The sequence below is a fragment of the Papio anubis genome, chromosome 18 (genome assembly GCF_008728515.1).
Source record: "Papio anubis isolate 15944 chromosome 18, Panubis1.0, whole genome shotgun sequence".
NCBI classification, from domain to species: Eukaryota; Metazoa; Chordata; class Mammalia; order Primates; family Cercopithecidae; genus Papio; species Papio anubis.
The window spans coordinates 14,856,425-14,882,410 of NC_044993.1; the positions used below are offsets into that span (position 1 = coordinate 14,856,425).

Consider the following 25,986-nt stretch of genomic DNA (forward strand, 5'->3'; position numbering starts at 1 on the left):
TTTGAGACGGAGTCTCACTCTGTCGCCCAGGCTGGAGTGCAGTGGCGTGATCTCGGCTCACTGCAAGCTCTGCCTTCTGGGTTCACGCCATTCTCCTGCCTCAGCCTCCCTGTAGCTGGCACTACAGGCGCCGCCACCGCGCCCGGCTAATTTTTTTGTATTTTTTAGTAGAGATGGGGTTTCACTGTGTTAGCCAGGATGGTCTCGATCTCCTGACTTTGTGATCCGCCCGCCTCGGCCTCTCAAAGTGCTGGGATTACAGGCGTGAGCCACTGGGCCCGGCCCGCATCCATTTTTAAGTGTACCATTCAGTGCTAAGTACATTCACAGCGCTGTGCGGCCACTCGTCTCGCGGAACTGAAACTGAATCCTGCCCATCTATTCGTGTTCAGGTTCTGGAGTTTCCTGTGAACAGAACCCAGGTGTTTCTGGAAGTCCAGCTGCTTTCGCTCGGCATCTTGTCTTTGGAGTTCACCCACGCTGTTGCGGAGAGCAGCAGCCTCTTCCTTTTTATTGCTGGAATGCACTACAGGTTGTCTATCTGTTCTGTAGTTTTGATCTATTACGAATAAAGCTGCTATAATAACTATAACATATATTAAAACATCCACGGGCAAGTCTTTATGCGGATGTGTGTTCATTTATCTTGGGCAAACACCTAGGAGTAGGCGGGGCACGGTGGCTCACGCCTGTAATCCCAGCACTTTGGGAGGCTGAGGCAGGCAGATCACTCGGGGTCAGGAGTTCAAGACCAGCCTGGCCAACATGGTGAAACCCTGTGTTTAGTAAAAATACAAATAGTAGCCGGGCCTGGTGACGTGCGCGGGAAGCTGAGGTGGGAGAATTGCTTGAACCCGGGAGGCGGAGGTTGTGGTGAGCCGAGCCAGCCACACAGCACTTCAGCCTGGGTGACAGAATGAGACTCCGTCTCAAACAAAAAAACACCTAGGAATAGAACAGCAGGGTTGCAGGCTGGGGCCTGTGTTTATGGAAACGGTCAAACTGTTTTCTCAGTGGCCATCCACTTTTCCTTCATAGCAAAGCAGGATCTGAGTCCCGCAGCCCCCTCTGAGAGGTACCTTCCTAGAATTCCCTTGCCCCCTTCCGAAAGGCAGAGGACTTGGGGACTGGTACACAATGGGGTTGGGGATGAGACTCTTCTCTTTTTTTTTTTGAGACAGGGTCTCACTCTGTCACCCAGGCTGGAGTAGAGTGGCACAATCACAGCTCAGCACAAGCTTGACCTCCCAGGTCCAGCCTCCCAGGTAGCTGGGACTACAGGTGTGTGCCACCACGCCTGGCTAATTTTTGTATTTTTTGTAGAGACAGGATCACTCTATGTTGCCCCGGCTGGTCTCAAACTCCTGGGCTCAGGCAATCAGCCTGCCTCGGCTGCCCAAAGTGCTAGGATTACACGTGTGAGCTACTGACTGTGCCTGGCCGGGCCCCTTCTCACAGCACCAATGGACGTGTCTAAAATGACCAAGTGGAGCGATTTAATTCAGTGGTTCTTTGTCTAAACCCTTTCCACTGGGATTTGTCCCTGTCCAAGTGAGGCTGGGGGGATGTTTTCTTAGTGAAAGCGCCGTGTGCTCCTTGAGCCAACGAGATCCCGTGCAGCTTGCTTAGAAAACAATTGTCCCCTTGCTCCGTGTTGATGCGTGGCTAGCAATAGTGGGGAGATGGGCTGGGGAGGCGTTTCCTGACCCAGGAGGGCAGCATATGTGGGGACCGGCTGTCCAGCTCAGCCCTCGTGGAGATCAGTGACGCCGGCCCAAATGAGAACCAGCGAGGGCTGTTTATTCAGAGCTTGCCCCAGCAAGGGAGTCGGCCACTGTCGCTTGCATTGACCAAGACGCCAAGGCTGGCAGGGGAGAGGGAAAGCTTCGTGGAGGGAAGAGGAAGGTTCGCTGTGTCCTGGCCGGTGGCTGTTGGTGTGGGGAAGGGGGAGACACGCTCCTGTGTGGTCTGCGTGTTTGTCCCACTGACATTTGTATTGAAATGTTATTAGCTTCTTTCTTTCTTTTTCTTTTTTTTTTTTTTTTTTTTTTGAGACGGAGTCTCGCTCTGTCGCCCAGGCTGGAGTGCGGTGGCCCGCGTCCACCGGCTCACTGCAGCTCCACCTCCGGGTTCACGCCCGTGCCGCCTCAGCCTCCCGGTAGCTGGGACTACAGGCCAGCCACCCGCCCGGCTAGTTTTTGTATTTTAGTAGAGCAGGACATGATAGCCAGGATGGTCTCGATCTCCTGACCTGCGTGATCCACCGCCTCGGCCTCCCAAGGGTGCTGGGGATTACAGTGTTGTGCCTTGACCTTTTTTTTTTTTTTTTTAAGAGAGTTGGGATGCTTTGTTTGGTGGGCAGGAGCTGCAGTGGTCTGATCCTGGCTACTATAGCCTTGACCTCTCTGGGCTCAGCGGACTCCCCATCCAGTGTCGAGTAGCTGGGACACAGGTGCACACACACCACCCTGGCTAGCTGCTTTTGAAGATGAGGGTTTCACCATGTGCCCAGGTTCATCTTGAACTCCTGGGCTCAAGTGATCTGCCTGCTTGACCTCCCAAAGCACTTTCGTGCAGTTGAGTCCTGCACCTGGGCATTATTTGTATCTGGTGGGACCTGTCAGAGGTGATTAGTCGCGTGAGGGCTCTGCCTTTGAGTGGGATAATGCACCATTAATAAAGAGGCCGAGGGCGCCGTAGTACTTCTTTGCCCTTCCACCTTCCACCAGGTGAAGACATGGGTTCGAGCATCCAGCCTGGGCGTGCCGGCCTGCCTCTTGACTTTGATTTGTAGCCTTCAGAACTGTGCAATACGTTTCTGTCCACTGTATGACCCAGTCTGAGAATTATTCTGTCTGGCAGCACTCGGGGCCTCAGGTGCAGGCGAGAAATCCCGGTGACATTTCAGGACTGTCAGGGCGTGTGTGTGGCTTTTGGGGCTGGCGGTGGGGCTCCTGCTGTTTGGCGCCCTGGGCAGGTGTGAGCCAGTCCCCTACTCTTTTAGGTCTGGCCCCGCCTTGCCATTGGGTCCTACGCATGCAGAGTTTTGTGTCTGGTGGTACATCAGACTGCAAGAGCTGGGGCGCAGAATTTCTCAGTTAGTGACAGAAGGATCTGCCTTTGGAGGCGGTGGGGTGGGGTGGGTTCTCACAGTGAGGCTGCACAGTTATCACTGGGAAGCTCTGATGGAGACGGAGTCCCTCCAATTACATGATAGGGAATTGCGTCGTGGTAGAGGAGTCTTAAGAGGGAAGATTGGGTTTGTAGTTTCATTATCCTTGGTGTGTCTGCAGAAGCCCTGCCAAGGCCCTGCTGCTGTGGCTCTGCTCAAGGGTGAGGCTGGTGGGGTGGCTTGGTGCAGTTTGCATTTTTTTTTTTTTTTTTGAGACCCGGGTCTCTGTGCGCCCAGGGTGCAGTGCAGTGCGATCTTGCCATACCTGGAGTTTCAAGTGATTCTCCTGCCTCAGCCTCCGGAGTAGCGCTGGAATTACAGGCATGCACCACACCCGGCTAATTTTTGTGTGTTTAAGTAGCAATGGGGTTTTTGCCATGTTGGCCAGGCGGTCTTGAACTTCCTGACCTCGGGTGATCTGCCTGGCCTCCCAAAGTGCTGGGACTATGCGGTGTAGGCCACTGCACCTGTCCTAACAGGTCTTGCACCTCCAGCCTGACAAGGCCTGGCTTGTCCTCAGCAAGTCTGTCCTGTGGCCCCTGGAATGTGTGGGCTTCTCCAGCAGCTGCTACTCGAGGCCTTCGTTGTGGCCACGCTCTGGGCTGAATATTCCCCTTCCTTCAGCTTCTCCATTTCCTGGAATTTGCTCTCGCGTTGGAGAGGCTTCTGACCTCCCACAATACTTAACAGCTTTACCCGAGGCTGTCATATTATCAATCACGTAACATACAATTCACCCGTTGTGCTGTTGGTAGGTTTATTTGTTCGTTTTATTTAATTATAAAAATATATGTAACATAGCATTTGCTGTTTCATTTCTTTTTTGTTGGTTTCGCTATTTGTCACCTGCCGGGCAGTGCAATGGCGGGATCTGGACCGTAACCTCCACCTCCCCAGTTCAAGCGATTCTCCTGCCTCAGCTTCCCGAGGCCGGGATGAGCAGGTGGACCACTACACCCTGGCTGATTTTGTATTTTGTGAGATGGGGGTTTCTCCGTATTTGGTCAAGGCTGGTCTCCGAACTCCCGACCTCAGGTGATCTCCCACGTTGGCCTCTGAGAGGTAACGGGGTTGATTATTAGCCACCATGCCCAGCCCATTTTAACCATTTTTAAAGTGTACAATTGTGGCTAATTACATTATACAATAATTACATGCACAATTTGTGCAGGCATCACCACTATTTACAAAATTCTATACCCGTGAACAATAACTCTGCATTCCTCTCCCTCGGTGCCTATGGGCCTCTAACTAGTTTTTATGGCACGATTTTGCCTATTAGAGGTTTTCATGGCGGTAGCGGTGACTCCCTTTGATAATCCCAGCACTTTGGGATGCTGAGGCGGGCAGATCATGAGATAAAGGGTGAGACCATCTGTGGCAGTGAGCCCGTCTCTACTAAAAATACAAAAATTAGCCAGGCGTGGCGGAAGGCGCCACCTGTAGTCCCAGCTGGCACTCAGGAGGCTGAAACAGGCATGGAGAGCAAGCAAGCAGAGGCGAGATAGTGCCACCATCCAGCCACAGTGAGCGAGAGTGAGGACTTCATCTAAAAGCCTCACTCAATGGAGTGTGAGGTGGCACATGCCTGTAATCCCAGCTACTCCCAGAGGCTGGGGCAGGAGAATCAAGCAGATCTGTGGATGAGGTTGCAGTTAGACCGAGCTCACCTGTGCTCAAACCTGGTGAGTGAACTCTGTTTTAAAATAAGTAAATCAGATAAGACCTCTCCAGGTCAAACAGGCGTGGTGGCTGCAAGGTTTTTTAAAAAAGTTTCATATAAATGGAATAATGCAACCCTGCCTGTTGCTTATTTCACATGCTTGAACATCATTTAAGATTCGGCTGGGTGTGGTGGCTCCTCCTGTAATCCCAGCTTTTTGGGAGGCCAAAGGCTGGGTGGACCACAAAGTCCAAGAGATTTTTAGAGACCATCCTGGGCAACCCCTGGTGAAACTGGGTCTCTACTAAAATACAAGTGGGTGGGTGTGGTGGCACATCCCGCGTAATCCGAGCCTACTCCTAGAAGGAGGCTGGGAGCCAGGAGAATTGCTTGAACCTGGGAGCCAGGAGGGTTGCAGTGAGCCAAGATCAGGCTACTGCACTCCCAGCCTGGGCAACAGAGCAAACTCCATCTCAAAAAACAAAAACTGTGTTTTGGCATTTTGGCATGTATCAGTACCTGATTCATTTTGTGTGTTGTGTTTGTGCTTGAGGACAGGGTCTCACTCTGTTACACCCAGGCTGGAATGTGGTGGCACAAACACAGCTCCTCAGCACCTGGGGCTCAAGGCGATCCTCCTGCAGACTCCCATGTAGCTGGGACCACAGGCATGCCACCACACACCCAGCTCATTAAAAGCTAAAATTTTTGAGAGAGGGGTGCTGTTTGCCCAGGCCAGTCTCAAACTCCTGGCCTTAAACAATCCTCCCACCTTGTCCTCCCACAGTGCAGGGTTAGGTGTGCGTCCCCACACCAGGCTACTTCATTCCTTCTTATGACTGAATAATAGTGGCGTGGAGAGCTCATTTACTCATTCCTCTGCTGATGAACAATACGAGGTTTCTATCTTTTGGTTGTCGGAATAGTGCTTGTATTTCAGATTGTGCAAATGTCACTAGTCCTTCCTTTATTCTGGGAGTATGCCTCCAAGGAGTGGAACTGCAGGGTTATGAGGTAACTCCATGTATGTTTGTTTTGTGGAACTGTAAACTACTTTCTTTGTACTTTTATTATTTTTTATTATTATTTTAAGACTGTTGCCTTGCCTAGGCTGGATCTCAGCTCACTGTAGCCTTGACCTCCCAGGCTCAAGTTATCCCTCCATTTCAGCTCTTCTTTGGAGTAGCTGGAACTATGCTACCACGCCCAGCTAATGTTGTTTTTTAAATTTTTTGTAGAGACGAGTCTCAATTATGTTGCCCAGGCTGGTCTTGACTCCTTAGCTTGGGTGATCCTCCCACCTTGGCGTCCCAAAGTGCTACATTCCAGGCATGAGCCACTGCTCCCAGCCATGCCGAACTGCTTCATAGCAGCTTCACCATTTTACATTCCCAGCAAACAAGCAGTAGGAGGGTTCCAGTTTTTCCACATCTACCACTTCTGTTTCTGTTTTTAAAATGGTAGCTACTGTGTCAGGTGTGGTGGCTTATGACTGTAACCCACACTTGGGAGGCTACATGGTGGATCACTTCAGTCAGGAGTTCAGACCAGCCTGGCCAACATGGCAAAACCCACTTCTACTAAAAACATGTACCAATGGGCATAGTGGTGCATGCCCATAATCTCAGCCACTTGGGGAGACTGAGGCAGAGAATTACTTTGAACCCAGGAGGCAGAGGTTGCAGTGAGCTGGAGATCACACCCCCTGCACTCTGAGCCTGGGCCACAGAGCTAACCTCTGTCTCAAAAAAAAAAAAGAAAGAAAAAAAAAGCAACATGGTTGATGTGAACTTGGTTTTGAAATTTTGTTTTAGTGTATAAATTTATATTTGCTTTTTATAGTTCTGTTCTCCAGTGGTGGAAGCGGGGAGGGGATATTCTTTTTTTTTGGGGATCTGAGTCCCGCTTCTGTCAGCCCAGGCTGAGAGCAGTGTAGTGGAGAGCTCGGTCACACTGCAAGCCCAGCCCCGGTTTGCTTATTTTCCTGGTCTAGCCTCCCAAGTAGCTGGGACAACAGGCGCCCACCACCAAGCGTCATGGCTAATTTTTGTATTTTTAGTAGTTCAAGGGCTAGCCAGGATGGCCCCCATCTCCTGACCTTGTGGGATCCGATCACCAGCCTCCCAGTTGGGATTACAGGCGTGAGCCAACCGGGCCAGGCTGGGGAGGGATATTCAAACTAAGGTGATGCGCCCGCTGACCACAGAGCCTGGGCGGCCTCAGTGGAAAATGCCATCCTCCCAATCAAGGCTCTTTCAGGACTCCCCATTGTCCTGAACTACAGTGCAGCCCGCCCTGTTCAGCCTGCCCCAGGTGACTGTGGTGGTCACTACGTTACATGCTAATCTGTGTCGTGGTGTGTGTGTCGAGCGCCCCCAGGCCCATATGGTAGGGGATGCTGTGGGCTCTGTCCCTGAATACCTGCCTACAGGGTGCCGGGAGGGACTTTGGCCTCTGCTTCCTCCAGAGTCACTGACCCGTCACCACATCTGTCTCTTCCTCCTTGCTTCAGGTGACAACGAAAAGTTTTTCTGTCAAAATAGTTATTTTTAGACAGGCGAGAGTGGCTCACGCCTGTAATGTTTAGCACTTTGGGAGGCCATTAGAGGATCACCTGGAGACCAGGAGTTCGAGATGAGCCTGGCCAACGTAGAAACCCCTGTCTCTACTAAAATGCAACAATCAAGGCCGGGCACAGTGGCGCACTGTAATCCCAAAGCACTTTGAGAGGCCGAGGGAGGGTGGGATTACCTGAGGCCAGGAGTTTGGGACCAGCCTGGACAACATAGTGAAATCCTGTCTCTACTAAAATGCAAAAATTAGCCGCTGTGGTGCTACTCGTAATCCCAGCTACTCAAGAGGCTATGGGAGAAAGCTGAACCTGGGAGGCAGAGGCTGCAGTAAGCCAAGATTGCACCACTGCACTCCAGCCTAGGCAGCAGAGCGAGACCCCATCTCAAAAAAAAAAAAAATTAGCTGGGCGCGGTGGCATGCACCTGTAATCCCAGCTACTTGGAAGGCTGAGGCAGGGAATCACTTGAACCCAGGAAGCAGAGGCTGCAGTGAGCCGAAATTGTGCCGCTGCACTCTGGCCTGGGTGAGAGTGAGACTCCATCTTAAAAAGTTTTCTGTGTCATTTTATGGTGTGGAATCAAAGTTCCATTTTGTAAGAGACGGAAACTTTGAAATGATTAGTTCCTTATGAGTCATTGAAGAAAGAGTGAATCCTGTCCGGTGCTGCGGCAGAGGGGGACACGTGTCAGTGGCTTTGCCCACCTGTTAGGGCCACCAAGCCGTGTCACCCAGACCCTCGCCACACTCAGAAATGACTTGGCTTCACTGGTGACGTGCGGTGACACTGGAGAATCCACAGTGCCCTGAGCCCTTTGCTTCTAGGACAGTGTTAGGCGGAAACACCGTCCACTGAGAACCGGAGTTCCCGGAGGTCTGGCTCCGTGACAGCGGCTGGGCCTCCATGAGCCTGGGGTGGGACTGCCTCCACTTCCCTGCTGGGAACAGAAGAGCCTGGTGCCGGCTCCTGGCAGGGTTACTGCAGCTCACAGCTGGCTCTGTGGGGTCATGTCCCCAAGGCTGCCGGGTGATGTCAGGGCAGCTGCCCATTTCCCAGGGGCTGGGGTTGTCCGGCAGAGAACCCGGCCGGGCTCTGCCTCCGCTTATCGCCCAAGGTCCCTGGGTAACAGGGAGGGTGGGCTCAGGCCTCCCTGGCTGGGCGGGGCTGGGGGTCCCCCCGGGAGGTAGAAAGGGCCCCGCAGCTGGCAGGCCCCACACCTTCTGAGGCAGCGGCATGGCTTTCCCCTGGCTCCTCTCCTGCTTCGCCCTGGTGGGGGCCGCCTTTGGTGAGTGCTGGGGTCCAAGGGGCCTGTCCTGAGGGAGCCCGGAGCCTGGCCGACAGGGGGATCTGAGTCCCCTGCTCTGCCCCCGGGGCCTCATCCCCAGCATAGGTAACCTGAGGGCTCAGAGAAGAGGGTCCTTCTGGGGCTTTTTGAGCCCACACAACCTGCTCCAGGAGTGGGAAGGACCATGCTGGCCTCTGCCATGGTCTGAGGCTCCAGAAGTGGCTGGGGTGGGGGTGCCGTGCGTAGGATAAGGTGTGGCCCCAGGAGACCTCCCAAGGCCTCCCTTGGGGTTTTTATTTATTGTGCCGGGTACTTGCCAAGCATTTTCTTTTTCTTTCTTTCTTTTTTTTGTTGTTGGTGAGACGGAGTTTCACTCTTACTGCCCAGGCTGGAGTGCAGTGGTGTGATATCCACTCAGGGCAACCTCCGCCTCCCGGGTTCAAACGATCTTCCGGCCTCAGCCTTCTGAGTAGCTGGGATTACAGGCGCCCACCACCATGCCCGGCTGATTTTTGTATTTTTTGTAGAGATGGGGTTTCACCATGTTGGCCAGGCTGGTCTCAAACTCTTGGCCTCAGGTGATACCCCCGCCTTGGCCTCCCAAAGTGCTGGGATTACAGTCGTGACCTACTGTGCCCGGCCGCATTTTCTGTTTTTTAAAAGAGAAATAGTAAAATATAGAAAAGAATATGACATCCTTATACCTACTGTCAGAATTCAGAAAATCTTTTTGCAGATTTGCTTCAGATATTTCTGTCCAAAACAGATTCTGCTCAGGTTTCCCTTTTCTCCCTGCTTCCCTGTCTGGAATGGGAGCTTTATTCTGAACTTGCTGTAAATCATTGCAATGTGGGCTTATACAAATTTCCTACATATTTATGCATCTATACATGAGGTTTCAAAAAGTTTTACATCAACGAAACGGTATTCTATCCTGTTTGTTTGTTTTTGAGACAGGATCTCACTCTGTCACCCAGGCTGGAGTGCAGTGGCGTGATCTTGGCTCACTGCAACTTCTGCCTCCCGGGTTCAAGCGATTCTCCTGCCTCAGTCTATTGAGTAGCTGGGGTTACAGGAATGTGTAACCACACCCGGCTAATTTTTCTACTTTTAATAGAGACAGGGTTTCATCATATTGGTCAGGCTGGTCTTGAACTCCTAACCTCCGGTGATCCACCCGCCTCAGCCTCCCAAAGTGATGGGATTACAGGCGTGAGCCACTGCACCCGGCCTGGGGTCTTACTATGTTGTCCAGGCTGGTCTTGAAATCCTGGGCTCAAGTGATCCACTCACCTTGACCTCCCAGAGTGCTGATACAGGCGTGAGCCACCGTGTCTGGCTGATGTAACTAATACTCCATTCTACCTCCATTCTACAACAATGTGCTTTTTCCCCACTCAAATCTTCTCGCTTCCTGCGTGTTGACATGGAGCTCCAGCTCATTCACCTGAATTTTTATAATGCGTGCTCTGTTTTGTGAGTATGCCACCATCTATTTCTCTTATTTATTTATTTTTGAGATGGAGTTTCACTCTTGTCGCCCAGGCGGGAGTGCAGTGGCACGATCTCAGTTCACTACAACCTACACCTCCAAGGTTCAAGCATTTCTCCTGCCTCAGCCTCCTGAGTAACTGGGACTACACACACATACCACCATGCCCAGCTAATTTTTGTATTTTTAGTTGAGACGAGGGTTTTACCATGTTGGCCAGGCTGGTCTCGAACTCCTGACCTTGTGATCCATCCGCCCTGGCCTCCCAACATGCTCTTTCTCATTTTTTTGCTATTACCAGTTGTTTTTGATGCTCTCAAACGTCAGGGAGGCGCCTTGCCTGCTTGTATTCCTGTGGGCAGGAGAGGCAGGCGCTGCCCTGTAGCAGCCGAATAAGACCCCAGAAGGGGCCGGCTGGTGTGAGGGACTGGGTCTGCTCAAATGTAAAACCCAATTGTGAGGCCTGCGCACAGGAGCCGAGAATCTGGTCCTGAGCTAGCAGAGGTGTGGTGCGCATGTGTGGAACACCTGACTATTCTCATTGTTCTGTTTGTTTTCTGCTTCTGTCTGTGCCATTTGATGGTGTGGAATTAAAGTCCAGCTGTGTTTTGACTTTTTTTGAGATGGAGTTTGGCTCTGTCACCCAGGCTGGAGTGCGGTGGCGCGGTCTCAGCTCAGTGCAACCTCCACCCCCTAGGTTCAAGCGATTCTCCTGCCTCAGCCTCCCAAGTAGCTGGGACTATAGGCGTCTGCCACCATGCCTGGCTAAGTTTTGTATTTTTAGTAGAGATGGGGTTTCACCATGTTGGCCAGACTGGTCTTGAACTCCTAACCTCAGGTGATGCACCCCCCTTGGCCTCCCAAAGTGTTAGGATTACAGGCGTGAGCCACTATGCCGGCCAAAGTCCAGTTTTATTAAATAATTAAGAAACCAAGACCGGATATAGGGGCTCATGCCTGTAATCCCAGCACCTTGGGAGACCAAGGCAATAGGATTGCTTCAGCCCAGGAATTTGAGGTTGCAGTGGGCCATGATTGTGGCACTGCACTCTAGCCAGGGTGACAGAGCAAGACCCTATCTAAAAAAAAAAAAAAAAGAAAAAAGAAAAGAAACCAAAACTTTACACAATGTTTCCTGAAATTGTGGAGTTCAGCCTCCCAGGGTCCACGGTACCATTTCACTCTCCTGTCTGCAAATTGTCAGCACCCCAGGTTCCCAGCGGACTTGGGGTTATCAGATTTTCTTCCCACTTGCCCTCTCCCCGCCAGTCTAACAGAGGCGTGTCAGCGGTGGAGCTCACGTGGTTCTGCTGCCCGTTTTATAGCTGAGGACACCAAGGCCTGAGTGCTGCCCTGCCTGGTCTAGGGTCACACAGCAAGGAAAGGATGGCCTCGAGGCTGAGCCCAGGCAGTCTTATAGCCCGGCCTGTTTTCTGCTTCTTCAGGCAGGTCAGGCCCCAGGTAGGGGGAGACATGACCCTCTGCATCCTGGAAGGATGACTGGAGCCAGCAGGCCGAGAATTAGGGACATTTGAGCCTAGAGACTGGGGGACCAGGGAGGCAGAGGCGGCATGTGCCAGGGAGGTCCTGAGCTGGCCTCAGTGGACTGGGGTAGAACCGAGAGTCCTGCACGCAGGCAGGTGAGGCCCAGGTTGGTTTGGGGCCTCAGCCCTTCTTTACCCTACTCCCGTCCCCAGGCTGCGGGGTCCCCGCCATCCCCCCCGTGCTCAGTGGCCTGACCAGGATCGTCAATGGGGAGGACGCCGTCCCTGGCTCCTGGCCCTGGCAGGTGTCCCTGCAGGTGAGGGGGCTTCTGCAAGGCAGTGGGCACCCTGGGTGGGGGCCAGGCTGGGGGTGCCGCCAGGTGGGAGTTGCTGACCCTCCCCATCTTCCTCTCAGGACAAAACCGGCTTCCACTTCTGCGGAGGTTCCCTCATCAGCGAGGACTGGGTGGTCACCGCCGCCCACTGCGGGGTCAGGTGAGGACCGGGCAGCCTCGGGCTCTGCTTCTAGCCCCCAGCTGGGTGGGAGGGGAGCAGGGCATGTTCTCTCACCCACAACGCTCTGCCCAGGACCTCTGACGTGGTCGTGGCCAGGGAGTTTGACCAGGGCTCTGATGAGGAGAACATCCAGGTCCTGAAGATCGCCAAGGTACCCAGGCCCCGTGCAGCAGAGGGCAGGGGCAGCGGGCACGGGGGGAGATCCCTCGGCTGCTTCAGGGACAGGTGCCCAGGGGGGCCGGCCCAGCCTCGTGGTTCCCATTCCGGCCCTGGGGATGGACTGCTCCTTAATGGGCACCAGGGAAGGAGTCTGTGTCCTCGAAGCCTGCAGGTCCTGCCTCCTCCCAGGGCCTCACCCCGGCACTCTGGCCCCCACCCCCAGGTCTTCAAGAACCCCAGCTTCAGTATTTTCACCGTGCGCAGTGACATCACCCTGCTGAAGCTGGCCACACGTGCCGTCTTCTCCCAGACGGTGTCCGCCGTGTGCCTGCCCAGCGCCGACGATGACTTCCCCACGGGGACAGTGTGCGTCACCACAGGCTGGGGCAAGACCAAGTACAACGGTGAGGGGCCGCGGGGCTGCCTCTGGGGTCGGGGCTGCCTGGCTGTGGAGTGCCCCCGTGACTGTTTGGCTCTAAATTCCAACACGTTCTTAACTGTCCCTTTATTTAAAATCCTCTGAATTTAAAATCCCCCCAGTGCAAATAAAATCCAGGTCGGATCATGAGGAGCCTGCACAGGGGGCTTCTGAGCAGTGCCCAACCGGGTGAGCCCTGCCCTGGCTGACCTGCCTGGAGTCGCAGTGCGGGGCTCCCACCTGGGCAGGGCCGAGGCCCCTTTGTCCCACAGGAGCTTCTGAGGCTCCAGGGGCCGTACCCAACATCGTGGTGATGGTGCAGGGGAGGGCAGGCGTAACGGCCCTGGGTCTCTCCCTCCTAAGTGGGCTGGGTGAGCCCAGGGGCCCTGACCCTCCTCCTGTCCTGCAGCCAACAAGATCCCTGACAAGCTGCAGCAGGCGGCCCTGCCCCTCCTGTCCAATGCCCAATGCAAGAAGTTCTGGGGCAGCAAGATCACCGACGAGATGATCTGTGCCGGGGCCAGCAGTGTCTCCTCCTGCAAGGTGAGGCTGGCCCTGCCCAGGCCCTGGCCAGGCAAGCGGGGTGCAGGGCAGGCCTGGGCTTTCCACCCCTCTCTGCCCTCATCTGCTAACCCCACTGCTTCCTGGGGCCCAATGAGGGCCAGGACTTAGGGTCACAGCCGCCCGTGAGGGTTCCTCCAGGCCATGTGGGTGAGGCTGTCCCTGGGGATTTCCTTGCAGCCCTCTGACCTGGAGGTTTGGAGAGATGGATGGTGCCCCGGCTTAGGGGGAAGCCAGCCGCCCCAGCTCCCTCCAGCAGTGCATGGCAGAGAAGGGACTGCCACGTGAACCCGGATCTCAGGACCCAGGCACCCCTATGCCCATGCTTGCCGTTTCTCTGCTCTCCTCCCTAGACTCCACCAGCTCAGGGTCCCCTAGGCCCTGGAACCCCTTTCAGGCCGGAGATACTTCCTCTCTCCTTCCTGCAGGGTGACTCTGGAGGCCCTCTGGTCTGCCAGAAAGACGGAGCCTGGACCCTGGTGGGCATCGTGTCCTGGGGCAGCCGCACCTGCTCTACCACCACGCCCGCCGTGTACGCCCGTGTCACCAAGCTCATACCCTGGGTGCAGAAGATTCTGGCCGCCAACTGAGCCCGCAGCTTCTGCCACCCCTGCCCCAAGCGTTGCCATTAAATGCATCTGTTTAGAAGCACTGACTGCATTGCCCGTGTCTCTCTGTGTGGCCCGGGAAGATGAGGTTAAAGTTGTCCTTGTCACCCACAAAGGGGTGGCACTACTGTTGCCTTTCCAGGCTGCAGTTCATCTTGGCAATCCAGTCTTCTCAGGAAGCTGAGGTCTTCATATCTCCTCCCTGCTCACGGCTCCACCCCGGGTTTAGAATTTAGGCCCTACCTGCTGAAGGTAGGTTGACCCATGGGGCTTTCTGGAAGGCAGCAGTCCTTGGCCAGGCTCTGCAAGCCATAGCCCCCTGGGGTTGTCACTAGGACCAATGCTGACACACACTCCAGGTGCCTTTCTCTGCCTTTAGTGCCCCATGTCCAGTGCCCAGGAATGTGCATGCAAGCACCACCCCTCCCCCATCAGACCCCAGCCCCTCAAACCTTCTGCATCCAGTGCTGGGAGCTGGTGCCACTGTCCTCTCAGCTCCCACACTCTTCCCCGCCTCCCTCTCTGCATTTTCTGTGACCCTGCAGTTAGATTTTTTTGTTATTTGTTTTTTGAGACAGTCTTGCTCTGTCGCCTAGGCTGGAGTGCAGTGACATGATCTTGGCTCACTGCAACCTCTGCCTCCCAGGTTCAAGCCATTCTCCTGCCTCAGCCTCCCAAGTAACTAGGATTATAGGCACTCAACACCACGCCCGGCTAATCGTTGTATTTGTAGTAGAGATGGGGTTTCACTATGTTGTCCAGTCTGGTCTCAAATTCCTGACCTCATGCGATCTGTCTGCCTCGGCCCCGCAAAATGCTGGAATCACAGGTATGAGCCACTGCGCCCAGCCTCTGCTGTTAGATCTTGAGGCTTCCTCAAGCTCAGGTTCCATTGCTTCGGCCAGGCCACGGAGGGGGCCGGTCCCTTCCCCAGGATGTGTCCGGATTGGCAGTCTGTCTCTCTGTCTGTCTGTCTGTCTCTCTCTGTGTCTCTCTCTCTCTCTCTGTCTCTGGAACCTTTTAGTCTTTAATGCAGTGAAAATTGTGTTGGAGAAAATTCTGTTGTTCCACTGTCTGAAAAGGTATTTATTCATTTTGATTGTGTAAAAGTCACCTGTCACGCTGAAAAATAATTTTTGTCCCAGTGTGCATATGGGTATGGATATGGATATTTGGACTTGGAAGGTATTTCAGTGTCTTCTGGCTCCTGTTGTTTCGTGGAGAAGTCAGTGATTAATCTTACTGTTGTTTTTAAAAAGGTTTAATGGTTTTTCTTTGGATGCTTTTAAGATTTTACCTTGATTTTCATTGGTTTACCAAGATGCTTAGTTTCTTAGTTTCCTTTGTACTCAGCCTGCTTGGGGTTCTTAGTCTTTTTTTTTTTTCTTTTAGGGTCTTGCTTTGTTGCCCAGGTGGGAGTGCAGAGGTTCGATCTGAGCTCACTGCAACCTCCATCTCCCAGGGTCAAGTGAGTCTCGTGCCTCAGCCTCCCGAGTAGCTTGGAGTACAGGCCTATGCTACCATGCCTGGCTTATTTATTATTATTTTTTGAGATGGAGTTTTGCTCTTGTTGCCTAGGCTGGAGTGCAGTGGCGTGATGTCGGCTCACCGCAACCTCCACCTCCTGGGTTCAAGAGATTATCCTGCTTCATTCAGCCTCCTGAGTAGCTGGGATTATAGGTGTGAGCCACCACACCCAGCTAATTTTTGTATTTTCAGTAGAGATGAGGTTCCACCATGTTAGTCAGGCTGGTCTCAGACTCCTGACCTTATGTGATCCACCCGCCTCAGCCTCCCAAAGTGCTGGGATTAGGCGTGAGCCACCACGTCCAGCCTCTGAGTGCTTTTTACCATGAAAGGTGTTGGAATTTGTCAAAGGCCTTTTCTGCATCAATTGAGGTAATCATGTGATTTTTTTTTCCCCTTTCATTTGATTAATGTGGTATATTATACTGATTGATTTTTATTTTTTTATTTCTATTTTTGAGACAGTCTCATTCTGTCACCCAGGCTGGAATGCAGTGGCATGATCTCGGCTCACTGCAGCCTCCACCTCCCAGGATTAAACAATTTTCCTGCCTCACTCTCCCAAGTAGCTGGGATTACAGGCACCCACCATGATGCCCGGCTAACTTTTGTATTTTTAGTAGAGATAGGGTTTTGCCATGTTGGCCAAGCGGGTCTTGTACTCCTGACCTCAGGTGACACACCCACCTTGGCCTCCCAAAGTGCTAGGATTACAGGTGTGAGCCACCGTGCCTGGCTCTTTAATTTCTTTCAGCAGTGTTGTATTCTTTTTAGTGTATAAGTCTTTCACTTCCTTGGTTAACTATTTTCCTATGTATTTGACTCTTTTCGGTGCTATTGTAAATGGAACTGCTTTTTAAATTCCCTTTTCAGATTACTCATTGCAGGTGCAGCTGTGAAGAAACATCTGATTTGGGTGTATTGAGCTTGTACCCTGCAATTTTCCTGAATTTGTTTGAGTAGCTTTCTTGTGGATCCTTTGGGGTTTTCTATATACAGGAGCATGTGATCTACCATTAGAGGTAGTTTTACTTTTTCCTTTCCAATTTGGATGACTTTTACTTCCTGTTTAATTGCTCTATCTAGAACTGCCAGTACAGTGTTGGATACCAGTGGTAAAAGCAGGCATCCTTGTCTAATTCTTTTTTTTTTGAGGCCCAGTCTGGCTCCTGTCGCCCAGGCTGGAGTGCAGTGGCGGATCTCAGCTCACTGCAAGCTCCATGCCTCCCGGAGTTCCACGCCATTCTCCTGCTCAACCTCGAGTAAGCTGGGACTACAGAGGCATGGCAGCCCGGCTAGTCACACCTTATTTTTAGTAGAGGGGCGAGGGTTTCACCGTGGTCTCGATCTCCTGACCTTGTGATCCGCCCGCCTCGGCCTCCCAAAGTGCTGGGATTACAGGCGTGAGCCACCGCGCCCGGCCATCCTTGTCTAATTCTTGATCTTAGGAAAAAAGCTTTGTGTCTCTTCACCACTGAAATATGTTATGTGTGGGTTTTTCTTTTTTTGTTGTTTTTTTGAGATGGAGTCTCGCTCTGTCACCCAGGCTGGAGTGCAGTGGCTGGATCTCAGCTCACTGCAAGCTCCGCCTCCCAGGTTTATGCCATTCTCCTGCCTCAGCCTCCCGAGTAGCTGGGACTACAGGCGCCCGCCACCACGCCCGGCTAGTTTTTTCTATTTTTTTTTTTTTTTTAATAGAGACGGGGTTTCACCATGTTAGCCAGGCTGGTCTCGATCTCCTAACCTCGTGATCCGCCCGTCTCGGCCTCCCAAAGTGCTGGGATTACAGGCTTGAGCCACCACCCCCAGGCTAGGTGTGGGTTTAAAAAAAATTCCCTTTATTGTGTTAAAGAAGTTCCTTTCTATTCCTACATTTCTCAGTGCTTTTTATCATGAACGGTGTTGGATCTTGTCAAAGGCCTTTTCTGCATCAATTTAAGTGATCACGTGATTTTCCCCTTTCATTCGATTAATGTGGCATATTACGCTGATGGATTTTCTTGTTATTTCCTATAGCGCTTTGCATGCCAGGATAAATCCCACTTCATCATGGTGTATAATCCTTTTAATATGCTGTTGGGTTCAGTTTGCTAGTACTTTATTGAAGGTTTTTGCATCTTATATTCATGACAGATACTGGTTGGTAATTTTCTTTTCTTCTGGCTTTGGTATCACGGTAATGCTGGCTTCCTAATCTGTATGTATCCATTTGTGATTTTTTCACATCACAAATTTAGATATTCAGCTCATTAATTTTCAGTCTCTTATTTTCTCATAAAAGTATTTCAGGAGGCAAGCTTTCCTCCAAGCACTGCTTTCATTGCAATTTGGGTGGTTTTTTTTTTTTTTTGAGATGGAGTCTTGCTCTTGTACCCAGACCGGAGTGCAGTGGCATGATTTCTGCTCACTGCAAGCTCCACATCCTGAGTTCAAGCAATTCTCCCTCCTCAGCCTCCCAAATAGCTGGGATTACAGGTGCCTACCACCATGCCTGGCTAATTTTTGTATTTTTAGTAGGGACAGGGTTTCACCATCTTGGCCAGTCTGGTCTCGAACTCCTGACTTCAAGAGAGAGATCCACCTGCCTTGGCTTCTCAAAATGCTGAGATTACAGGTGTGAGCCACCACATGTGGCCTTTTTTATTGCAATTTGATATGCTGTAGTTCTAAGTATTTTTCATTTCCTCCCCTGCACAGAGCCTCTGCATGACCCGCTTTATCCTGAGGACACCTGCAGGCCGGGGCCAGGCACCCATCGCCCAAAGCCCTGAAGCTGGGTTGGAAGCAGAGCAGAACTCTGGGGCTCATTTACTGCTTTCTCCTCCCACAACTGAGTCCACAGCCTCCTGCCTTGGGCCATAGCCCTGGCCTCCCCACACAACCTTCGCTTCCTCTCCCAGGTCTTCCTGTCTCTCAATGTTTCCCTCTAAAGATCCATCATGGGCTGGGAGCGGTGGCTCACGCCTGTAATCCCAGCACTTTGGGGGGCCGAGGAGGGAGGATCACGAGGCCAGAAAATCGAGACCATCCTGGCCAACATGGTGAAACCCCGTTGCTACTAAAATACAAAAATTAGCCAGGTGTGGTAGTGGGTACCTGTAGTCCCAGCTACTCAGGAGGCTGGGGCAGGAGAAACGCTTCAACTCGGGAGGCAGAGGTTGCAGTGAGGCGAGATCTCGCCACTGCAGTCCAGCTTGGCAACAGACTGAGATTCCATCAAAAAAAAAAAAAAATCCATCATGGCTGGTCTTGCGGGGCAGCCAACAATCCACACTAACCCGGCATCTTGGCAGGAATGGAATGGGCTCCCTCCTGCGTTTTCTCCTTCACTGGCTTTCCTAATACCTTTCTCTGCCCTTGCAATATCAGACGTTCCAATGATGCATCTAATAGGTTGAAATTAAAGTTATAGATGCAATTTAATTCTAAGGACATGAAGAGAAATTGATGTGGAGAATGAATGTGTGAAAAGGGGAAAAGCAAAATGAGAGAGGGCTTGGACACAGGAGTGAGGCCCAAAATCGACTATTAAAAATAGTGTTAACCGGCCGGGCGCGGTGGCTCATGCCTGTAATCCCAGCACTTTGGGAGGCTGAGGCGGGCAGATCACGAGGTCAGGAGATCAAGACCATCCTGGCTAACACGGTGAAACCCCGTCTCTACTAAAAATACAAAAAATTAGCTGGGCATGGTGCCAGGTGCCTGTAGTCCCAGCTACTTGGGAGGCTGAGGCAGGAGAATAGCATGAATCTGGGAGGTGGAGCTTGCAGTGAGCCTGGACTGTGCCACTGCACTCCAGCCTGGGTGACAGAGCAAGACTCCATCTCAAAAAAAAAAAAAAAAAAAAAGCTGGCCGAGTGCGGTGGCTCATGCCTGTAATCCCAACACTTTGGGAGGCCAAGGCAGGCAGATCATCTGAGGTCAGAAGTTCGAGTCCAGCCTGGCCAACATGGTGAAACCCCTGTCTCTACCAAAAATACAAAAATTAGCCAGGTATGATGGTGTACGCCTGTAATCCCAGCTACTCAGGAGGCTGAGATACAAGAATTGCTTGAACCCAGGAAGCAAGAGGTTGCAATGAGCCAAGATGGTGCCAGTGCACGCCAGCCTGGGCAACAGAGTGAGACTGTCTCAAAAAAAAAAGAAAAAAAAGTATTAAGCTGAGGTAGGTGGATTACTTGAGGCCAGGAGTTTGAGACTAGCGTGGGCAACATAGTGAGACTCCTTTTCTCTAAAAAAAAGAAAAAGTAGCCTGGTGCAGTGGTTTGCACTTGTAGTGTGCTGCTCAGGAGGCTGGGGCAGGAGGATCACTTGGGCCCAGGAGTTCCAGCTTGCAGTGAGCTATGATCACACCACTGCACTGCAGCATGGGTTGTCGACAGAGCAAGACCTTGTCACCCTATCACCCTGTCTCTGTCTGTGTGTGTGATTTTTTTTTTTTTTTGAGAGGAGTGTTACTCTGTTGTCCAGGCTGGGGTGCAGTGGTGCAGTCTCAGCTCACTGTAACCTCTGCCTCCCAGGTTCAAGCAATTCTCCTGCCTCAGCCTCCTGAATAGCTGGGATTACAGGTGCATGCCACCATGCTCGGGTAATTTTTGTATTTTTAGTGGAGACACGGTTTCACCATGTTGGTCAAGCTGGTCTCGAACCCCTGACCTCAGGTGATCCACCCACCTAGGCCTCCCAAAGCGCTGGGATCACAGGCATGAGCCACCGCGCTTGGTCTCTATATATAATTAGAGCCACCACGCCCAGTCTCTCTATATAATTAAGAGCCAGGTGTTTTCAGGAAACTGCCAGCTCAGTGAGGGAGAACTGCTCTTAAACACAGGGGAAAGGACATATATTTTATTATGTCAGCAACCATCTACATACAAATAAATGTGAGTCGTAATTAATATAAAAACGGAGTAGCAACCACAAACCTGGCTAAGCGACTTTTTCTTTTGCTGGTGAAACCTACGTCTGTCGCCCGCTCCACCCACCGGCCTCCCAAAAGTCTGAAAACGACAGTCCCGGTATAAGGCTGCCACCTGGTGGCCAACCTGAAAACCGCATGGCTATGCCTTGCTGTTCCTAACCCAGCGTTGTTTCAAAGAAACACAAAAGAAATACAAGGCGAGCCAAATGGATGATTTTAAATTATCTGGTAGCCCTATTGAAAAAGTACACGGTGGCTCACGCCTGTAATCCCAGCACCTTTGAGAGGCTGAGGCGGGCAGATCGCTTGACCCCAGGAGTTCAAGACCAGTCTGGGCAACATAGACCCTCTTCTCTACAAAAAACAAAAACAAAAATTAGCCGGGTGTGGTGGTAAGACCCTGTCTCTTAAAAAAAAAAAAAAAATTAATACATTTTATTTAACCCAATATATCAACATATTTCAACATGTAATCAATATTTTTAAATTATTGATATATTTTACATTCTTACACTGTCTTTCAAACCTAGTGTGTAATTTGCACTTCCATCACCTCTCCACCTGGATGCTACATTTTCATGAGAAATACTCGATCTGCATTTACAACTTGTAAAACTTACAGTTGAAAAGGTAGACTCACACCCAAATTGTACCAAATACACTTAAAAGCTTCCAATTAGGTGTTACATTGACAAGTACAGTTGAGCAAAAGGCTCCGAGTTTAATCAGGGGTCTCACTTGATTTAATCTCAGCTTAAAGACAGATTCCTCCTCAGGCAGGGGTTGCCCCACCCTTGGTCTTAGTTAAACACTGGGCACACGCCTCTCCCCGCCCATCGGGTGATCTGGCTTTCTACTAACAGAAACGTCTGGAGCGGTTGCAAGAGAATCCGGTCTGGGACCAGCCTGCATCTGTACCTAATCCAGTGGCTGCGTGATCAGTCACCCAGATTCCCTCCTGGACTGCAGGCCGACCTCCCCAAGTGTTGCTGTGGCCAGCAGACAGTCCGCAGCTGCTGTCCTCTCTGGCAATTTCCTCAGCTGAAGGGCATCATCTTGACCTCGGGTCGTGCGTCCTTTCTGAGCAGCCTGCAGCCAGTGATTGGTCAGTGGGGTTTTTAAAGGCCGAGTCTTTTCACCCAAACTTGGGACAGTGTTGCGGCTCCATCTCCCTCTGCTCAACGCTGTTCTTTCCCTTCCGCGCCCGCCGTATCTTCAGGTTCACAGGTATTGATCCTGGTGTACCGGTAAACTTTTGTGCGCTCATCTTCATCTCAGAGTCTACTTCCTGAGGGGGCCTCCAGCTATGATCATGCGTGCCAGGAGTGGGCTGCAGAACGCGGATGCTGAGGTGGGATTCTGGAGCTGGACTGCTGACTAGCGGGCTAGCAGTGACGATCTCTTCATGGTTGGCAGGGGGAGCGCAGATAGCTCAGGCACACGGTAGCAATGGGGTTGTGAAAACGTCCGCTGCTGAGGAAATGCAATGGTATTCTGGGGAAGACTATTCACTAGTGGGTTCCCTGTGTCAGGAGTTTGAGATATGAGGGGACACAATACCTACAGAACGTCGGGCCAGGAGCGGCGGCTCACGCCTGGAATCCCAGCACTTTGAGAGGCTAAGGTAAGAGTATTGCTTGAGCCCCAGAGTTCAAGACCTGCCTGGGCCACGTACCAAGACCCACGTCCCCATAAAAAAATAAAAATTAGCTAGGTGTGGTGGTGTAGTCCCTGCTACTTGGCAGGCTGAGGCAGAAGGATCTCTTGAGCCTGGGAGGTCGAGGTTGCAATGAGCTGTGATTATGCCGCTGCACTTCAGCCTGGGTGACAAAGCAAGACACCCCGTCTCAAAAACCCCAAAACCACAGTGAAACTATGTGGTTGTTGCTAAACACAAAGATGTTAGAAAATGAAAAAAGCTGAGAGTGATTAACAGGCAATTAAAAGCTAAGGGTGAAAGCCTCCTTAGGAGCACGTAAAGGTTTTTATATCTTGCAGCTGCAAGGTAGAGAAAGCTGAGGACTAGACCCAGGATTTAGTTGTCAGATCAGCCAAGCTTCCAAGAAGGTTAAATCCTCCAACTAGACAGCCTGCTGTGCCAGAGGCAGGGCCCTAGTTCATGAGATGCGGACGTCTGGGTTGATGTGCTCCCAAAACCTCAAATCCCCAGAGCCCATAAGCCCTGAGTGCACATAAGTGGCCACTCTTCCCACCAGGGGTGAGAGTATCCTCCTCCCCCCAGGAGACGGAGGCTTCCCTCCTGCAGAACATTACCCCCAGCATCAGGCACCAGGCACCAGGCCTGGTAAGGGAGGAAAAGGACCTTGTACCAAGGCAGCTGCAGAATGGAGCCAAAATGCGCTTGCAGGGACTGGGCACACGTGACAGGAACCGGGTGCTGAGAGAGCTGGACCAAGGGGAAAGCTCATAAAGCTGGAAAAAGGTGGGGTTCTCAATTCAGGAGTACTCCCCAGGATACAGGACTTAATGCCCTGCTGGGGACCCTAGGGGGTGGGCCACCGTGCTGCCGGATGGCTCCTAGAAGCAGGCAGAAGGCAGAGCACACTAAGCAAAGGAGAGATGCTGGCGCTGCTGTCAGATGGTGGAAAGAGGCGTTAAAAGGCTCAGAGGCGGGCGCAGTTGTGTGAATGTACCCTGTGAGGCAGAACACCCACGGGAAGGCCTGGAAGATTCATTCATCTATGGAAGCAGGAATGTGACAGTGCTGGTGAGGGGGCTGGCACAGCTAAGCTGATGGGGTGCTCCCCTCTAGAAGTCAGGGAGAAGGTAGGAGGTGCTGGTATGGAACAGGCTGCTGGGTGATGAGGGTGCTGGGAGCCTGAGATCATAAGACCAGGCGATGCCAGCAGCCGGGGGCCTGCCCTGTGGCCCTATGGAGATGCTTAAGAGTTGGCCACATGGCAAAACCAATGGTATTGTTCAAACTGCGCAAGCAAAGTCATGATGGGTGACAGGGGGCTAGGTGGCCTCCATGAGAACATCTGGCTTTCTGTGACACCTGAAGTTTGTCTCGGGCTTTTCCCTTGACCAGAGGCGGGTGCTGCACCTGTGTGCTCCCACAGGGCACCTGGGCTTCCTCTGTTGGAAACTAATTACTCTCCATTGGATCCACCTCTTCACCCAACCATCTTCAAGCTCGATGGTGGGTTTCGAGGCAGGAGCTGTTTCTCAGATTAAGCATTGGGCTTAATTGCCCACGGGGCTTCTCCAAGTGTGAACACTTGGGGACCTTGTTAGCAATGCAGATTCCCAGGCCCCACGCCGGCCTACAGATTCAGAAATGGTAGGGACAGGGCCCGGCCGTCAGTGCATTACACCTTCCAGGTGATTCTGATGCATGCTCAAGTGTGAGAATCGGATACAGAGGAGTTCAGCGGCTGCTGGAGGAATGAATCCCCGGGCTGGAGGGATCAGAGGGATGTATTAAAGCAGAGGGGAGGTTAAGAGAAATGTCACCTCGGCCAGGCGCGGTGGCTCAAGCCTGTAATCCCAGCACTTTGGGAGGCCGAGACGGGCGGATCACGAGGTCAGGAGATCGAGACCATCCTGGCTAACATGGTGAAACCCCGTCTCTACTAAAAATACAAAAAACTAGCCGGGCGTGGTGGCGGGCGCCTGTAGTCCCAGCTACTCGGAGGCTGAGGCGGGAGAATGGCGTGAACCTGGGAGGTGGAGCTTGCAGTGAGCCGAGATCGCGCCACTGCACTCCAGCCTGGGCGACAGAGCAAGACTCCGTCTCAAAAAAAAAAAAAAAAAAAAAAAAGAAATGTCACTGATTTTTGGCCAGTAGTGGGGAATTATTAGTCCAGGGAAGGCAGCACAGCTGTGAAGCTGTGTCACATCTGAGGACTGCTCCACAGCAGGACTCGGAGCGCTGCCATGGAACATGCCAGAAGGTAGGACAGACAGGTTAAAGACCTTAGATTTTACGATCTGGCAACTCTGGGTCCAAATCCTTTTGTCTGCCGTGGACCTGTCCCCATCCTACACTTCCCTGCTTCCCAGCCCCAGCGAGGTCTGGGCTGTCCTTAGCTTGGGCAAATCTTTCATTTTTTTCCAGAGATAGGGTCTTGCTCTGTTACCTAGGTTGGAGTGCAGTGGTGCTATCATAGCTCACTGCAGCCTCAAACTCCTGGCCTCAAGCAGTCCTGCCATCTCAGCCTCCTGAATAGCTAGAACTATGGGCACATACCACCGTGGCCAGCTGGTTTTTCTTTTAAAAACTTTTTTTTGAAGAGATGGGGGTCTAACCATGTTGCCCTGGCTGGACTAGAACTCCTGGCCCCAAGCAAACCTGCCCCAGCCTCCAAAAGTGCTGGGATTATAGGTGTGGGCCCCGTGCCCAGTCCGCCTGTGTCTTTATATTTAAAATGACTCTTGTATATATCATTCGGCCTTGCCTGTGAATCTTGATCCCTTTGACAATTTCTGCCTTTTGATATGGTTGTTTTAGGTCTACCATTTCACTCTCCACTTTGCTTTCCCACTCCCTCCCCTATTTTGGTCCCTCTTCTTTCTTGCCCTCTTTTGTGTTAAAAATATGTCTTTTGAGATGGAGTCTTGCTCTGTCTTTTTTTTTTTTTTTTTTGGAGATGGAGTCTCGCTCTGTCACCCAGGCTGGAGTGCGGTGGCGCAGTCTCGGCTCACTGCAAGCTCCGCCTCCCGGGTTCACGCCCTTCTCCCGCCTCAGCCTCCCGAGTAGCTGGGACTACAGGTGCCCGCCACCACACCTGGCTAATTTTTTGAATTTTTAGTAGAGACAGGGTTTCACCGTGTTAGCCAGGATGGTCTTGATCTGCTGACCTCGTGATCCGCCCGCCTCGGCCTCCCAAAGTGCTGGGATTACAGGCGTGAGCCACCGCGCCCGGCCGAGTCTTGCTCTGTCACCCAGGCTGGAGTGCAGTGGCGCAATCTTGACTCACTGCAACCTCTGCCTCCTAGGTTCAAGCAATTCTCATGCCTCAGCCTCCTGAGTAGCTGAAATGACAGGCGCCTGCCACCACTCCCAGCTAGTTTGTATTTTTAGTAGAGATGGGGTTTCATGTTGGCCAGGCTGGTCTTAAACTCCTAACCTCAAGTGATCTGCCTGCCTCAGCCTCTCAAAGTGCTGGGATTACAGGTGTGAGCCACCAGACTGGGCCTAAAAATACTAGTTTCAGTTTTAATGTATCCACTAGCGTTTTGGAGATGCTGTTCCTTTTCGTCAGTGGTTGCTCTAATAGGGTGTTAACTTCTCATATTCTTAGTATTGTACCACTTCATGCACCTTGAAAATCCCTTAACCTCTCTGAACTTCAGTTATATCATTTATAAGATGAGAATGGTGACTTTCTCTCATGGGTTATCTGATTCCCGGATGAGAGAACTCAAGCCGAGTATACAGCCAAGGGCAGAACAGCAATGCCTATTGACTGTCAGGGCTGATCCTAGTCTGATGGGGTGGCCTGCCCCTCCACACCTGTGGGCGTTTCTCATTAGGTGGAAGGAGAGACTTGAGAAAATAAATGAGACAGAGACAAAGTATAGAGAAAGAAAAAGTGGGCCCAAGGGACCAGCGCTCAGCATACCGAGGACCCACGCACCGGTC

General features: G+C 51.9%; 1 protein-coding gene across 2 annotated transcripts in view; it reads left to right on the forward strand.

The window, feature by feature from the left end:
- Nucleotides 1–13,970, forward strand: part of CTRB2 (chymotrypsinogen B2) — a 15,873-nt gene extending 1,903 nt beyond the window's left edge. The window contains exons 1-7 of one of the 2 annotated variants that reach the window (XM_031658091.1): nt 8,515–8,692; nt 11,882–11,985; nt 12,084–12,163; nt 12,257–12,335; nt 12,567–12,747; nt 13,171–13,304; nt 13,751–13,970. In XM_031658091.1, the coding sequence (XP_031513951.1) occupies nt 8,641–8,692; nt 11,882–11,985; nt 12,084–12,163; nt 12,257–12,335; nt 12,567–12,747; nt 13,171–13,304; nt 13,751–13,912 (792 nt within the window). In that variant the 5' untranslated portion in view covers nt 8,515–8,640 and the 3' untranslated portion in view covers nt 13,913–13,970. Of the gene's footprint in view, nt 1–8,514; nt 8,693–11,881; nt 11,986–12,083; nt 12,164–12,256; nt 12,336–12,566; nt 12,748–13,170; nt 13,305–13,750 lie in introns of those variants that run through there. The other variant, XM_031658092.1, reaches the window with a different exon arrangement.
- Nucleotides 13,971–25,986: the final 12,016 nt, after the last annotated feature.